The sequence below is a fragment of the Macrotis lagotis genome, chromosome X (genome assembly GCF_037893015.1).
Source record: "Macrotis lagotis isolate mMagLag1 chromosome X, bilby.v1.9.chrom.fasta, whole genome shotgun sequence".
In the NCBI taxonomy this organism is placed as follows: domain Eukaryota; kingdom Metazoa; phylum Chordata; class Mammalia; order Peramelemorphia; family Peramelidae; genus Macrotis; species Macrotis lagotis.
Window position 1 is genome coordinate 207740755 of NC_133666.1, and position 18519 is coordinate 207759273.

General features: G+C 33.7%; 1 protein-coding gene and 1 long non-coding RNA gene across 3 annotated transcripts in view; one reads left to right on the plus strand and one right to left on the minus strand.

The window, feature by feature from the left end:
- The window catches only part of LOC141502119 (uncharacterized), a 264749-nt gene that overhangs the window by 224054 nt on the left and 22176 nt on the right, over positions 1-18519 (minus strand). The gene's annotated exons all lie outside the window — the stretch shown is intronic.
- The window catches only part of GRAMD2B (GRAM domain containing 2B), an 88542-nt gene continuing 72580 nt past the window's right edge, over positions 2558-18519 (plus strand). For both annotated transcript variants that reach the window (XM_074206712.1, XM_074206710.1), the window contains exon 1: positions 2558-2799. In XM_074206712.1, coding sequence (XP_074062813.1) covers positions 2684-2799 — 116 coding nt within the window. In that variant the 5' untranslated portion in view covers positions 2558-2683. The remainder of the gene's footprint in view (positions 2800-18519) is intronic.

Genomic DNA, 18519 nt, shown 5'->3' on the forward strand with positions numbered 1-18519 from the left:
ATTTTGCCTACAAAACTTCTCTCAAATAATACCCCCTTCTCATCTCTGACACTGCCTCTACTCTGGTGCAGACCTTCATCTCCTTCTGCATGGAATATTGCAATAAGCTGCTTCATTGGTTGGTCTACCAAAAGTCTTTCCCCATTCCAATATACCTTCCATTCACCACCAAAGTAATTTTCCCAAAGTGCAGGTCTCAAAATGTTAAACCTCCTCCAACTCAATAAACTCCAGTAGTTTCCTATTGTTTCTAGAATCAAACACAAAATGTTCTGTTTGGCATTCAAAGCCCTTTAAAGCAAAACATCTCCAATCTTCTACATCCTATTCCTTGACACATAATCTTTGATTCAGTGACATTGATCTCCTAGTTGTTCTACTAACAATTCATTCCATCTCTTGACTCTGGGAATTTTTTTTTTGCTACCATTTTGTTTTCATTTTGACTTCTCCACTAGGATGTGTAGTCATTTTCTTCCAAAGTCATTTCCTGATGTGAATGTAAATATTACCATGTCATTCTCTTAATAAACATGAGTGGCATGTAGATATACAAATGACTTAGATGGGCAACACACAATCCCTACATATTTATACATGACTACTCAGTAATTTTCCTTGCTTGGAATGTTGCTCTCAATGCTTGGAATGATAATAATATTCACCATTGTTTTCATTTTGACTTCTTCAAAAAGATGTGAATTTCTTCAGGGTAGCGACAGCTTTTGCCTTCCTAAAACTCTAAAATCCTAAAAAAAAATCCTAAAGCTTAACATAATTTTTGATACATACTGAGTACTTAAAAAATGTTGACCTAATCCTTCTATAGCATTTGACATCATTCACCATTCTCTCTACCTGGGTACTTTCTTTTCTTCTTTCTATTTTTGTGATACCATTCCTTCTTCATTCTCCTCCAACCTATTTGTCTCTTTCTCCTTTGCTGACCTATTGTTCATATCATATTCTCTATATGTAGGTATAACTCACTACATTGTCCTCTTTTCTCTCACCTCTCTAGCATTTGGTGGATTCACCAACTCCCATGTAAAAGACTCACATAGGTGTATATCCAGTCTTCGTCTTTTTTCCTGAGTTCCACTTGTGTATCTCCAACTGTCTCTTGAATATTTTAAATAAAAATATAGCATTGGTATCTCAGAATCAACAAATCCAAAATGGAAATCATCTTTCTCCTAAAATCTATCAATTATACAGGTTTGCAACTTTCTTTCTCTCCCTCATCTCAAAGTTTGTCTCTTCTCAATAACCACCACTCTGACTCAAGTCTTCATCATCACCTCTTAACTGGACCATTTCCATAGTCTCCTAATTAATCTCCTCGCTTTTCTCCCCCTACTCTGCAATTTATCCTCCCCACAAACTGCCAAAGTCATTTCCTGATGTAAATGTAAATATAACCATGCCATGCTCTTATTAAACATGAATAGCATGTAGATAGATATACATATGATTTACATGGGCAACACATAAACCCTACATATTTGTACATGGTTACTTAGTAAAATGTATGATCCTTGAGGGCATTTACTTTGGGGAATCTTGAGGATTTCATTTTTATTTTGTATCCCAAAGGAGCAAATACTTGATCCTATTTAATAAGTAATAAATGACATTTATACAGTGACTTAAAGTTTGCAAAGCCCTTTGGATATATTTTCTCTTTCTAGTTTCACAACAACCCTGTGAGGCAGGCACTAATATTATTTTTATCTAATTTCACATAAAGTCAAGTGACAGCCTAAGAACCAGAAGCATGTTTTGAAGGCAGGGCTAATTGACTAAGTGCTATTCACTAAGCCACACTACCTTTTAGGGAAGCAGACTCAGTAGAATAATAAGTACAAGGTCACAGTTAATAAATGGTAGATGCCCAAATCTTTTGACTCCAAATCCTTGTGCTCTTTCCACCACAACATGCTACTACAATAAAAAGAGCTCAGCACTCATAGACTATTCAGAATGAATCAGTGCCAATTTTGTTTGTAAAAGAATAACATTGTTTTTGAACTATAGGACAGAAATTCTTATTCAACTGAATTAAAGAGATTATTATTCAGCTTGAAATCCCTGTGGATTAGTATTAAAAAAATGCTTACATTGAGAAACATACAACTTACATATTGAATATACCCTCATCTTGAATATAAAACTTTCCCAAGTTCCACTAACATAAAAGGCTACAATTTTATTTCTGTGTATTTTGCCAAAATACATTCCCTAGAAAGGCCAAGTGTAAAAAAGATAAAATAATTTTAATCCATTAATTTTCTTTTGGATAGTTATTAGAATATTTTGACTTGTTTGTAGTGTTTTAGATATCTCTAGTTTCTTAAATTCTGTTCAATGAGCCATTTTTTTAAAATTGTTAATTTTTCACATTTATTTTCCATGGATGTAGGTTTACAAAAGAGTTAATATAACTAATAATAGGCACCTGAGATCAGTTGGAAAAAATATAGGTAAAAGGAAACCACTTCAAGCATGCTAATAATGTTACTCATTAACTTTCTTACTTTTTCTTTAGAGGCCTCATGTAGATTAGAGGTCATTCTAAGAGAACGTCCTGAAGTTACAAAACACTATTCTCTTACAATTATTTTGAGTATCTATGAGTGTTTTAAAGCTTCTTTCCTGACTTTGGTAACTCACAAACACAAGGATGAAGAAAATGCAAGCCTCTAGTGATAGTGTTTTTCTTTGTGAGGATCTAAGCAACCAGGGGAAGTTGAACGAGGATTTAAGTCCAACAGACAGTCCTGGATCTGTATTTCTAAGGTAAGTACCGACAAATGGGTATTCCTTTTTTTTTTCTTGTTTCATTTGTCTATTTTTATTTTTTCTTGGCAAATAGGATCTTATTCTTTCAATTACATGTAAAGATAGTTTTCAACATTCATTTTTTAAAAGATTTTGAATTTCAAATTTTTTCTCCCATCCTCCCTTCCCTCTCCCTCCCCAAAATAGTCAGCAACCTGATAAAAGTCATACATATGAAATCATGTAAACATATTTCTGAATAAATCTTGTAAAATAAAAACAAAACGAAAAGGGAAAGTCAATTAAAAAAATGCAAAAGTAAAAACAGTATGCTTCGCTCGGCATTCAGACTCCATAGTTGTTTCCATGAGTGTTTTGAAATTAAGTCTTCTTTACTCTCATTTGACTGTTTTATTCATGCTATTTTCCATATGCCACTCTCCCAGAAGAAATAGTCTCAAACTTCACAGCCTTTATGCTATGATAGCATGTACTTTAATCTTTCTTCTAGATATAAAATAAAATTTAAGTTGATGGAAGAAAGAAAGTAAGAAAAAGGTGTACCAAATTTCCAGAAGGCCATACCCTAAAAATATGATATTTTCAGAGAAAATAAAAGAAAATTAAAGAACAGGAGTTGGAATGTATTCATTAATATTGAGAAGCAGTTTGGTTGTGGAACTACCTGAAGTTTTGCTCAGTTTCACCTATATAGAGATAAAGCAAAACCAAATAACTGGAACCAAAGAATAATTTAGAAATTTTGAAAAAAATGTTCACTTTGTTTTCAAAAAGCACTGGGGACAGGGAGGGAAGAGGTAATATTAGCTCAACTATTTATTATGGATATGGTAGCTTTAATTAGTTTTGTTTTAACTCTATATACAGGGGGTACATCTGTTTGAGTTATAAAACTGTTGTTAACTAATAATGATTATAAAATGGAGATAATCATACTTTTGGTACCTATCTAACTCACAGAACTATTTTGAAAATCAAATGAAATAACACAGATAACTAACATTGCAAACTTGAAGTGCTAATATTATAGATATATTTAAGAATGAAAAACCTAAGCTTCATTGAATCACTACCATTATTATGATGATCAAATAAGATATATGCAGCAATATTTTCTAACAAATCTCTTTCTAAAGACAAAATGGTTTTATTAGGAAAAGAATTGTTGGGTCAATAGGCTGAATTTCCTTATAAAGTTCCATCTCTAGCTTTACCTACTCTTGAGTTTAGTCCAAAGGAAAACTAATCTCTAAAGAGAGGAACCAGATTTTTCTCATTATCTCTGATTTAGTATGTCCTATCCTAGAATTTACAATCGCTTATACACCTCATATAGTTCATGACTAGGTTTTTCCAACTCTTAAAATATTATCAGAAATAATTTAGAAAGGTAATCATTATAGAAAATACACACACACACACACACACACACACACACATAGAGAGAGAGAGAGAGAGATTATAGAAAATGTCTAAATATTTATTTCCTCTACCACTAGAGAATGATCAAAAATACAAAATACACATAGTATGCAGTAACAAAAACTTAAAGCATTAAATCATGTTTTCTCAGAAAGTTAACATTTTGGAAATTATATAAGAAATGAATGTTGACCTTGCAGATTACATGTATGAATGTCTACCTTAGTTTATTTAAATTCAACTCTCCAGAGCTGATATCTCTGAAACCTCATCTACCTGTCTTCATACACCAGCTACAAAAAAGACCTCCCCAAAAATGAGATGGGGAATAAGCACATTTATACATTATAGGGATTAGAAGATATCAGATAAAACATATAATGAATGAACACTTTTACTGGTAACAAAAGATCTTGGTACCAAAAGGAAATTAAGAGAGAGATGTTCTCTAATCTCACCTAAGAAGAATTTCTCCCAAGACTCTAAAGTGAGAAATAGGACATCAGGAACATATTGAAGTATCAGTTTATCATTTCCTCCACATGTCTCTTATGCTTTCCAAATTTTAATTTTTCCCTTTCCAAAGATCTCTCTCTCTCTCTCTCTCTCTCTCTCTCTCTCTCTCTCTCTCTCTCTCTCTCTCTCTCTCACTCTCAACTGAAACCAAATTTGTCCTTGGAAAAGTTGGAAGCTAAAAACTCTCTCATCAATTCTACCCTTCATTCAGGCAGGTAGTACTAGATCTACTATTCTCCACTGTAGAAAATCTTATATAAATTCACAAGACTTGAACTTCAGGTTAAAATTACAATATGAAATATTTTGTGAACTGCTGAGCTGCCATTTTTCCTTCACCTGGGCGCTGCACAACAACCTAAAGGTCCAAATTTGTTTGTTGGTGTTGGTCATTTATTTGTTGGTGTTGGTCATTTTCTTCTCCAAGAAGAACTGTAAAAGTTTATAGTCACCCAGAGCTCTCAATTATTTCATACATCTCAAATCCATAAGATAATAGCCAAGACAGGCTAGAAATGTCCACTATAGTAGTGCTGTGAACAGAAAAAGAAACTCAAAACAAAAAGGTGGCTAAGACGTTGAAATCCAGTCTCAACCTCACATATTTTTTCTGCTTTGTGGACAGTCACCCTAGCTACTGACTGGGAAAAATGAAATAGAGCCACAGTTCACCTCTTCCAAGGGAGTTGCACATTTTGATGAGATAAAAGCAAATGTTGTCTTTCTCTTTATTTTCCAACTAAATTTATGATCCTAAATTTCTTTATTTTTTTAATTAAAGCACTTTTACATTAAAACTAAAACAAGTTAAAAGTTTTGTTTTCACACATAAACATTTATAGCTTGCCCTCACTCCATGAGTAAAATGTGCAAACACTTAAATTTACTTATAACAAAGTAAAACGATTAAGTAAAGCTGATGTTACCTCACCTGAAAGCATGTTATATTCTACTTCTGTAGTACCTACCTCACTTTTATAAAAAAAAGTTTAATCACTTTAAACTTAAATACAAAACAAAAACAGAACATTTCCATGTATATAGCAGAACCTAAAAAGTTTCAATATAAATTTCAATTTTAGATTTAATTTTTTAAAAAAGTTATGTAATAAATATTTTACATTGTTTTCAGTCAATCAGCTTTTTCAGAACTTCTAAGTTTGCTTTTGTTTTCTGCCATATATATACTTTTCATTTTTTCTCCTTTTCCTCCCCACACAGCCCTAAAGAAGGTTACAATAATGAATATTAAAATCCATATATACACATACAAAGTTGTAAAACCTTATTGTACATACTTCTGATTATGATTCCTTTCTCTAGAGGTGTATAGCATCTTCTTTCACAAATCCAAGTCTTTCTTTTTTTCTGTTTTTCTAACTCAACCAATTCATCATTTTTTACTGCAGAGTAGTATTTCATCACAACCACATACCTCAACTTCTTTAGTCAATTTCCAATTGAAGAGCATCTATCATTTTAATCTGATAGTTGTATGATGTCTCAAAGCTGTATTAATTTATATTTCTCTCATCAACAGAACATTTTTATATAAATAAATCATGTTTTGTTTTCTTCATCAAGAAAAATCTGCCCGTTTATGTACTTTGAACATTTATCAAATTTATCAAATTATCAAATTATTCTTAGTCTTAAAAGTACTGACATTATTTTCACACATGAAAAGTAACCAGTTTGACTTAAGTCCTTTATAATTAGTCTTTAATGTTTACCTTATGTTTCTCCTAAAACTTATATATCAAATTTTTTCATTAAATTCTGATATTCTTGTCACAAATCTCTGAAAGACTTTAAGTTCACTGAATATGCAATTTTTTGCTCATGATAATACTCAATTTTGTTTTTTAAAATAATTTGTTACAAGGTCCACAGTTCTTTTTAACATAGAAGCTGCTAGGTCTTATGTGATCCTGATTGTAGCACCCCAGTATTTAAATTGTTTTTTTTCTTGTTGCTTGTAGTAATTTCTCCCTAACCTTGGAGCTTTGAATCTTGAATATAGTATTCCTATAAGTTTCATTCTGGGATCTCTTTCAAGTGGCGATTGGTGGATTTTTACTTTTCCATCTTTTTCTAAAACTTCAGGACAATTTTTTAATCATAATTCTTAGGTAGTCCAGCAATTCTTATATTGTCTCTCCTCAATCTGTCCTCCAGATCAATTATTTTCTGATAAGAGATTTCACATTCTCTTTTTTTTCATTCTTTTGACTTTGGTTTATTATTTCTTGATGTCCTATAATGTCATTAACTTCAGCTTACCCAATTCTAGTTTTCAAGGAATTATTTTTTTCCTAGAGTTTTAGGATTTTTTTCCCCAGTTGTTTGACTTTCTTCTCATTTTGTTTTATTTTCTTGAATTTCTCTGACTTTTTTCTTAACCTAATTTGTTTTTTCAAATGTTTTTAAGTTCTTCTAAGAATTCCTTTTGAGCTTGTGATTATTTGACGTTTCTCTCTTTGAGTTAGGAATGATTTTTTTAAACTTCACTATCTCCTCTGAATATGAACCCAGATCTTCTCTGTTCCCATAGAAACTGTCTTTGGTTGAGCTCTTTCTCCTTTGCTTACTCATTTTTATTTTGTTTTATTTTACTTCTAGCAGGTTATTATGTAATTGGCTCTAGACCCTGGGTGTAGGGAGTGGTACCCCAGTAACTCAAATTTTTCTTACTGCTATTTTCTGATCTCTGTCCAGTGATCCAGCTTTGGACGCTCTTCTCTATCCACAAGCCATGACTAGGATCCCCAACCACAAACACTTTTGCTCCCTGTAAGTCCTCCACAGACTGCAAACTTAAGTTTCTCCCATCTGTCCTGGAATTGAAACCAGGGACTTCACTCTCCTTCAGGTATCCACAACCAAGAGAGTTCTTGCCCCTCTTCTACCAGATTCACCAAGTATGTATTTACTCCATCTTGCCCATATTCACAACCCTATGATCATATATGGATGTCACAGCTGGGACTGGTATACCACAATCTTCCCCTGCTCAACTGTCCAATCCCTACACAATCTGTGAAGAGAAAGTGTCTGAGACCTGACCCACTTGCCCCAAGGTTTGTTGTATATTATTTCAGTGGAAGTAGGATATTTCTTTCTACACAAGCAGTCACAGAAAGACAACTACTTTATCCTGAATTTTGTTTATTTCTGCCATTCTGCATTCACTTTGAATGTCTTTCTGAATGATTTTTTAGTGGGCATGAAATTTGTGGAGACAAATTTTCTGACCTACTTCACTATCCCCCACATTGTGTGTGTGTGTGTGTGTGTGTGTGTGCATATGCATGTATGTGCGTGCATTTGTGTATATAAATTTTTTTTGCACTCTGGATCCATCACCTCTAATGTCATGAAGAATATATTTCATCATTGGTCCTCTAGAATCACAAATCATATTGTATATCATAGTTCTTCTTGCTTTTTAACTTGTTAATTTTTTAAATGTCATATAAATAGCTCTGATTCTATTCATTTCATTTTCTTGTTAGTTTATTTTCTTCTCATTCTGTTTTCTTCACTCTGGAACAGTTCATGCAAGTCTTTTCCTAACTTTTTGAAATCATCTATTTCCTCATTTCTCATACACAATAATATTCCACCCATCACATTTGTACACCACAACTTATTGATTGATTTATTGACATTCCCTTAGTTTTGAGAGTTTTGCCACCACAAAGATCTCTGCTTTAAATATTTTGTACATATAAGATCTTTCCCTCCTTATTACTTTTTTTGAGGGTAGAGATTATCTAGCACTATAGCTGGTTTAAAGGATGTGTGTGGTTTTGTAACTTTTTGTGTATAATTCCAAATTGCTTTCCAGAATAGTTGTAATCATTCACCAACAATATATTAATGTGTCTCTTTTCCCATGTCCTTTCTAACATTTTTCATCTTCCTTTTTTCTCATTTTTGCCTTTCTGATGTGTATAAGGTAAATTCTCAGAATTGCTATAATTTGGTTAGTAGTAGTATTTAATACTACTCATCAATGATTTAAGAAAAAAAGAATTATTTTTATCTTCCCCAACTCTTTCTCTTTCCTCACATCTGACACTCCCTGATCTTATCTCACCTCTAGGATAACATAATAATAACATAATAATATTATTAAGATAGAAGTTTGAGTTAGGAAAAAGTGTTTTCTTTCATATCTCTAATTCTTTTTAATGATAAATCCCCCAAAATCTGAGCATTTTTTTGTTCTGATAAATTATATCTGATAAATGAACCTCTCAATAGAGATGTTTAGCATGGTATATGATACACATTGTAAGCATTTAAAAAATGGTTATTGATTGATAGGAGTGTATTGTTTTAGAAGACACTATATGCTCTCAGAAATAATCTCTGTGTCTTTTGTCTTCACTGTTTTTCCTTGTTACTAGAAAGGATTCATTATGGAATGAGTTGAAGAGTAAATGAGAACCAGTATTAATAATAAGACTCTAAAAACCAACCACAAAAGACTTGTGGTGCTTAAGAAGAAATCTAAAAAACTCATCTTATTTTATTCCCCTTTAATAAAATTTCATTTATTGTTTTTCATAAAATCAAATTATAGGTAGTTGGGGTTAGTGGAAGTAAGAACCAAGAATTTTGTATTTTAGAAGTTGAAAACTTCACTTTGAAAATTAGTTACAAGGGGCAGCTAGGTGGCATAGTGGATAAAGCACCAGCCCTGGAGTCAGGAGTAGCTGGGTTCAAATCCAGTCTCAGACACTTAATAATTACCTAGTGTGTGGCCTTGGGCAAGCCACTTAACCCGGTTTGCCTTGCAAAAAAAAACCCTAAAAAAAAAAAAAAAAATTAGTTACAAGCATAGATAACTTAGTTTGTCTATTCATCTTTGGGAAGCAGTTTATGAACTAGGAATACATAAGTCAGATATCTATTGGGCTATAAAAAATGAATGATATACAAATTTTTGAGAAATTTTAAAGTGCTGCAGAATCACTTTTTCTACATCTTAAGTCTCTTTGATATCACAGCATAAACATTCTCCTGGTATCATCTTTACTTTTTTTCTAAACTCATAACTATGAACTTGGACTTGCCATTTATTGTCATTTTTCTCTGATGCTTTGGTATCAGCTTGGATAAATGGATTTTATTTACTTTTTTTAATTTTGAAATTCAGATAGGATCCAGACTAAGAGTTTAAAGATTGAAACATGGCGTATTAATTTCCCCCATACAATGTTGTCTCCTCCTATAGAATATGGGTTATTTAATGGCAAGAATATTTCATTAATAGCTTTGTATCCCCAACATGTAGGATAGCACCTGGTACATAGCATATTTTTCCTGTTGTTCAGTCATTGTCATGTCTAACTCTTCATGACCCAATGGTTTTCTTAGCAAAAATACTGGAATGATTTGCCATTTCCTTCTCCAGAGATTAAGAAATTTAGCCAGGTTTCATAGCTAATAAATATCTAAGACCAGATCTGAACTCTGGTCTTCCCAACTCCAGGCTTCAGGTTCTATCTACTGCCCCACCTAGCTACCCTGCAATATATCATTTAATAAAAGTTGCTTAATTAATTAATTGCTTTTATTTCCATACTTGGTGAGGAAACTCCCTACATCAGGATAGTGATCGATCATACCGTTATTTATAGTCTTGGAGAGCTGCTTGAGAACTAAGAAATTAAACAACTTGCCCAATATTACATGAAGCGTTTAGAAAGTTGGTCTTGAAGTCAGGAAAACATGAGTTCAAGTTTTGTGTTGACCAACTAGCTCTATGACCACAGGCAAGCCCCACTTAACTTTCAGTGCTTTAGGCAATTCTCTAAATCACAGGAAAAAGTACTATCTGAATAGATAGAAGGAATTTCCCCAACCAGAAACTCCCATTACCATAGAAATCAAGGGTGCAGATCCTTTGCCTATCACACACAACTAGTATGTATCAAATGCAGTATCTGAACTCAGTTTCCTGACTTCCTGGTCACTCTATAAACTATGCTACACTCTTCAGTCTCTCAATTAACATACTTTTTGAAATTAAAAGTATCTAAAATATAATTTGTAAAATAAAAGACAAAAAATTCATTTTCAGATTGGATAAAAGGACCTTAGAATTCTGCACCTCCCCAAACCATTTGTTTTCAATATTTCTATTTCCCCTTCTGTGAAATGGAAATGATAAAATTTACTATCAAATCAATATAAGCTTTGGGAATATTCGTGTGGACCTATAATAATAAAGTTTGTCCTTCATTTTTTAAGAAAAAATCAGATGATGTCATGGCAAGAGCTTGGATTTGAGTGAGGGGGTGCCAGTCTCACTTTGTCCTCCAGAACCGTCTGGGTCCAGTGGTCAAATGTGAATTGGGATGACTGGAGATGGCCCTGGATGTGAGGCAATCAGGGTTAAATGACTTGCCCAAGGTCACACATCTAATTAATGTCTGAGATTAGATTTGAACTCAGGTTCTGCTGACTTCAGGACCAGCACTCTATCCACTTCACAGCTGTTTGTCACATGGGCCTGAAGCTGGACTAGAATGATAGCGAATATTGATTTGAACACTGGGCTTGGAGGTAGGAAGACCTTGGATTGAATCCCGTTCAATTACTAGCTGTGTGGCCCCAGCAAATCACAACCTCTGAAGCCCCAGTTTCCTTGTCTATAAAACAAATGGTAACAATAATACCTGGTTTACAGGAATATTGTGAGGCTCAAGTCAATGTTTGTAAAGACTTTTGCAAACCTTAAAGGATATATTGAATGTGAGTTCTTTCTAGATGATTTCTAGGATCCTTTTTGGTTCTAAATTTTTGATTGTGTGACTATTCTTTAGCCTTTAGAGTTACATATTGATTTAATTCCTCTAAGTTCAATTTTTACTCTAAATATTTTTTCCAAGATAAAGCTTTATGACTAGAATTCTAAAAGATAACTAAAGTAAGGTTGGGACCAAGGCATGAGTTAGAGATAAACAGGAATCTCTTCAAATCTGGGAAAGATGTGACTTGTCATTGGGTTCAAATATGAAAGTCCTATTAGGTCTATACACGAGGATTTCCTTATATAGAAAACAGATAAAACAGTGGAAGCAACTTTGAGACAAGAAGAGATGGTGGCTTATTTCTGACCTTTTGGCAGGAGGAACTACGCTAGAGATAGGTTTCAGGGAATCATCACTACTTCAGCAAGAAACATAATTTATCAGAGAAAAAGAACTTAAATATAGCTGGAATTTAAATGCATGATATGATAATTAAATTAATATCCTTTAATATAAAATACTTTCTTCATTTACTCCTAGCAACAACCTTGTGATATACTTTTAAAAAGAAAAGAAAAAACAGTTGTGACTTTCTCATGGTCACACAATCAGTGAGTGATAGAGTCACATTTCAATCTGCAGTTCTTCTGACTCCAAATCCATGCTATGTAGGAATTGAGCTAAACTAACCATCATTCCCCAGAAACTGTCTTTCCTTACTACATCTTTGAAATAAATATACATAGATAATGACAGTATGAGACATCATACCAAAATGTGTGGCATTCAGCTAAAACCAATTATTAGGGAACTTTACATTTCTAAATGTTAAACATGAATAAATTAGAAAAAGAAATTAATGAATTAATTGGGCATGCAACTAAGAAAGCTAGGAAAAAAGAACAAATTAAAAAACCCCAATTAAATGCCAAATTAGAATTTCTTGAGTAAAGATACACTTGTTTTCAATATATCTTTGAAGCAACTATTCCTTTTTAGAAGCTGATCTGTTATTGTGTTCAAATGGGAATGGAGTTCTAATTAAAGAACCCTTAAAACTGAAAAGAATATATTCCTATTGGATTGAGAGCCAATAATAGAGAAAAGAGAGTCTTCAGAAAAGTAACAGGCCAGTCCCTTCCAGAATGGAGTCAGAGCAATAATGTTACAGATGTAGTCAAAGGATAAAATTGTACACTTTGCATTTTCACAGACCCTAGAAAGATTCTCTATCTGAACCTTTAAAGTTTTGTTACTCCAGTTTATGAGATGCTAGAGAAATTGAAAAGAAAATTTAGTCTATAATTTTAAGGTCATTTTTTTATTGTTGTTATTCCCTCACAAGTCAGTTCCACTGAGGTAATTTTGAAGACTTTCATTTATTCCCTGGATATAATTTTACTTGCTTCATTACTGAATCCTTTATGAGTGGTAATATTGAGTCCAATGTGAGATATAGAATTTATATCACTAAAATGCTTCTACCTAGTTGAGAAATGTTCTTTATTTTTTTATTTGCATTTAAATAGCCCAAGACCATTTATCCTAATGTGAGAGAACTATGCTTTCTGCTTGTATGCTTATAGTATCACAGGATTAAATGTACCTAGAAGCCCCAAGCCTCTGACTTTCTTCACCACTTTTCTATATGAAGCTACTTGTACTATATGGTGTAATTCCATTTATATTGCCAGCATTGGCAGGAATTTGAAGGAAATTTATAATAAAGACACAAATGAAATTTACCTCTAAGAGAATTGCCATTGTACAGTGATCCCTAAAGAAATTTTAGTGTGTCCAGTGCAAAAAGAGGCAACGAATTTTGCCCAGACCCCCAGTTAGATACTCTCTGAGAATCATTGAAGAGTTTTCCTCCTGGGCAGTTATCTCACCTGACAAAGATCTCCCTTATGACTGAATTGCACTGACTCCTCACTTCCATATCCTAAAAATCCCTAGTTTCCTTTGAAATCCAAATCAAGTACCAGGTACCACCTGAAAAACTTCCTAATCACTCTAATTACTTGTGATTCTTTTTCCCAAATTACTTCACATCTATTTTGTATTATATAAGTGTATATATATGTATGTGTATATGTATATATATATATATATATATATATATATATATATATGTTATATAGAGAATGCAAGTTCTACTTTTAAGTTGTGTCTGCTCAACTGAGTTTGCCAGTCAAAAATCAAGTTGTCCTTTGAGTTCAGAGGACGAAAATGACATCACTATGTTGGGATCAATTTATAGCGTGCCAGACTTTATTTGACCAAACCAATACAGGCTAGGAAGACTCGACCACAGATGAGGCACAAATAGTTCAGGAACATTTGAAGTGGAGATGTGTCTAAAGTTGGGCATTTCCTTTGAGCTTCCTGCTTGCAAGAAGGTCATATTGGACCAGTGTTGTGTCATTGTCTCCAATGTCACAATTGATTCTGTTGTTATTCAGAGAGACTTATAAGAATGTCCTTGTATTACTTCTTCTAACCTCTGCATGAATCCTACCTTGTATGAGTTCTCTGTAAAATAGTCTTTTAGGCAAGTGTATATTTGGCATTCTGACAATGTAACCAGTCCATCAAAGCTGTTCTCTTTGCATTAGAACTCCATTCAAATTCTAACTGACCACAGATCTTGCCAGGTGATCTTCAGAATCTTCCTCAGACAATTCAAGTGGAAGCAATTCAGTTTCCTGGCATACTGCCAGGGTTTCACAGGCATACAGCAATGAAGTCAGCACAACAGCTATGTAAAACTTCAATCTGATAGTCAGAAAGTACACTGAGTTAGCTCTGGCAATGGTGTCAACCTCATCATCTATGTGTATGTCTCTGGAAAATATACTGACAAAGTAAATGAACTTATTCATAGTATTCAAAATTTCTCCATTGGCTCTAGTCAATGGTTTCACATATGAATGGTGCAGTGCTGGTTGGTGGAGAACCTCTGTTTCCTTGGTGTTAACTTTCAAACCAAAAATAGCATAGGTAGCAAAGAATCAATCCCTGTCAGCTTCAGAGGCTGCATTGAGAGCACAATGATCTGTTGACAAAAGAATCATATATCAACTCTCTCTCCACTTTTACTTGGTTTATGATCTTTTCAAGTTAAAAAAAAATTGCCATCAGTGTAGTAGCTGATCTTGAGGCCATTTTCCTCTCCAATGAAGATGTCAGATAACATCATTGAAAACAGGCTAAAAAGCATGGGAGCAAGCACATAGCCCTATGTCATTCCATTGGTGATTGGGAAAGCACAAGAACATCCAGAACTCATGCAGACATCCTATCATGAAATTAATCTGGAATGCCAATGAACTTCTCTGGCAACCAAATGTTGTCATGATCTTCCACAAGCTCTTATGACTAACAGTACCAGCAGCCTTGGTCAGTTCAATGAATGCTAGATACATTTTTCTGTTCTGTTCCTGGTATTTCTCCTGGAGTTTTCAGGTAACAAACAACTTATTGACTGTTCTGCTCTTTCTGAAGCCACACTGATTCTCAGGTAGATGACTTCTTCAAAGTGAAGGGTAAGTATATTAAGAGGACACTGGCAAGAATCTTGTCAGCAATGACTAAGCAAAAGAAAGACAAAGAATGGGGGGGAGAGAGAGAGAGACAGAGCCCTGTCTCCTTTTGATTGTCACAGAACAGCCTATTTCCTTTTTCTTTTTTTATAAAGATGGACAGTGGAGGCATCTTTGAACTAGGGATAGCCTCCTTTTGGCATGTAATACAAAATATTTCGATCAGTTTTTGCATGAGCAATGAATCTCCTGACTTGTAAATCTCTACTAGAATAAAATCAATACCAGGAGCTTTGCCACACAAAGAGGAGCCTAATGGCCTTCAAACTTCTTCAGTTGGAAGTTTGGCAAAAGTGACTGGTTCCAATCTGAGATATGTGATCAATGGCAACATTGGTTGATGATGATCTATTAAGAAAATCAAGGAAATGTTCAATCCATCTCTCCAGGATCATGTCCTTATCATTAATCAATGTGGCCCCATCAGTCCTGAGTAGTTCATATATAACATAGATCTCTGGCTCATAAAAGCCTGCCAGGTATCTTTAAAACACTTTGGATTGTTACTATCAACATAAAACTGAATTTCATCTGCCTTCTTCCTGAGTCAAGAATCCTGAATCTTTCTAAGCTTTACTTGCACTTTACTTTTGATGGATTTAAATGCTACCTTCTTAGAGACAGACAAACCATCTGCTGGTAAATCCTGTGGAGCTTTCAGTTCTTTTGTCTAACAGTTTCTGAATTTCTCCTTCATATTTTTCAAACTAATCTTGATATTTGCAAGTTTTCTGAACCAGATGTGAAGATGCAGTTCTATCAATTAGTTCTCTGAAAGCTGCCCACTCCTTTTCTGCTCTGTGCTTGCCAGCTTTGAATTGGCTCAACTTTCCTTCCAAGTTAGCAACAAACTGTTCTCATAAGAAGAAGCCATCTAATCTGTTGAAATGAAGTCCTTTGGTGTTCATCTTGCTATTTTTGTTGAATGATAATGTTTAGATTGGCATCAACTTCATCACTCTCATATCCTATCTGTTATTTCCCCATTCAATAACATAGTTTCTATAAAATTGTGAAAGTGCATCCATGAAGTTTCATTGCCTTTGGATAAATGGAAGTCAGTGTTCATAAGGGGATACACAAGTCATCAGTGGTAGATGATTATTGCTGTTACTGTTTTTGACTTCGTTTTCTCAAGGACTCCTTGTAATGTCTGACAGTCTATGCCTACTTTGGCATTAAAGTCACCCAGAATTATAAGTTTGCCTTCTTGTGATGCATTAATGATGAGTGTCTCCAGATCTTCATAAAGTTTTTCTTTGATTTCATCAGTGTTTACCATGGTGGAGCATTTGCACAAATGATAGTGGTGTGGTTCTTTCCTGCAAGTAGCAATTACATTGTCATTGAGTCTATTGTTCCCTATTTGGGGGAGATATACCAGCTTGTTGACTAGATTAGTTTTGATTGCAAAATCTATGATCACTTTGCAACAAGAGTTATTCATCTTTCAGGTCTACTGGATTTCTTGTTGTCTATACCTGGGTGGAATCATCTTCATAAAAGTTTTTGTACATTTTTTTCAGTAAACCTAAAAGATGAGCAGCTCTTGTTGTGAGAGAATTCAGGAGGTATTGCATCTAAATAGCACCGCATGAGTAAAATAAGGCTGGCAAATGAAAGCCATTTTATAGAAATTGCAGCTAGACACACATTTTTATAGAGTGACCACAGTAATGTAGATTACTGTGAAGCTACCATAGGTTTTACAATCAAAACTACCTTCAGGACCATTAAAACAAATTGTTTTCATTCCACCAAGGAAAATCTTCACATGTTAGTTAGACACTCCCCTAATCCACCCATGTCTCTGAGATTGTCCTCAACCTGACTTAGGCCTTCAACTGAAATGACTTGCTGCAGTATGGCTACTGTGTGTGATACAGCTTCTTGGAGACATAGGTGAGAACTGAGTGGCAGGTGTTCACCATAGGTGAACTAGTCTTCCCTGAACACCAGACACCTTGGACTGAAGTGCGCATATAGCAGATCAGCTAAAATTACCCTTAAATATTTATTTGTATGTGAAATACCTACAACTATTAATGAAAATTGCTTACCACAATGAAAAAAACAATATTACTATACCTTCATACAATAGCTAATAAATGCATACAACTTGTTTATGTTCATTTTCTGCAAGCATCTGTCTATAGTGCTAAATTTTCATGAGTATTTTTACTGAATTATAAATTCTTAATCAAATTGTCTTGTTAGGTGGTATAAGATGTTTATGAGTAACAAATATAACACAAGATAACAATCTCATCTAACATACAAATGAGCATTGGATATTTCAGGATACTGAGGCAGACTTAATTCATTAGCTGTTTCCTCAGAACACTGAAGCTGAAATATACACCCCATAGAAATGAACTGTCAAAGTTACTTACACAAGTATCACCAAAAATTATCTTTAACATCATTTTTTATTTACACACACACACAGCATTTCCAGCTATATTCAGATATTTAGAATCTGATACAATGAAAAAGAATAAGGCCTTTTATTTTCCAATTATGTCCTTGATGTTTCTTATTACTCCTAAGAAATAATATTAATCAGGATGGCTAGGTGGTGCAGGCAATAGAGCACTGACCCTAGAGTCAGGAGTACCTGAGTTCAAATCTAACCTGACACTTAATATTACTTAGCTGCATGGCCTTGGCCAAGCCACTTAACTCCATTGCCTTGCAAAAAAAAAGAAAGAAAGAAAGAAAAAAGAAGTAGCATTAATCAAAGGCTAATTTTACCAAAATAAATCAAAGTGCTCATTTTTTCACTTTTTAAAATATATATATATTTATTTTTAACACTTTTTCTTTTTATATTTTGCATTCTATATTCTCTCCTTCTCTACCACCACTCTCCCATCCACTGAGTAAGCAAAAAACACAGTATCAATTACATATGTGAAATCATGCAAAACATATTTCCACATTATCAATATCTCAAAAAATAAATAAAACAAAAATATTATACTTCAATTTGGATTCAGAGTTCATCAATTCTGTCCCTGGAGTTAGATATGATTTTTTCATCATGAGCCCTTTGGAATTATCTTGGTTCACTGTTTTGATCAGAGTAGCTAAGTCTTTCTCAGTTGATCACCCTTAGAATATTGCTGCTACTATGAAGATCTCTTGATTCTTATCACTTCACTATATATCAGTTCATATAGATTTTGCAATATTTTTTCTGAAACTACTTCCCCTCATCATTTCTTTTAGAACAATAATACTCCATCACAATCATATGCCTCAAGTTGCTCAGTCATTGATGACCATCCCTTTAATTTCCAATTCTTTGCCATCACAAAAATTTCTGATAGATGTAAGGTGGTAATTCAGAATTCTTTTAATTAATTTAATTTAATTAATTTTTCAAATTAATAGTGATTCAGAGC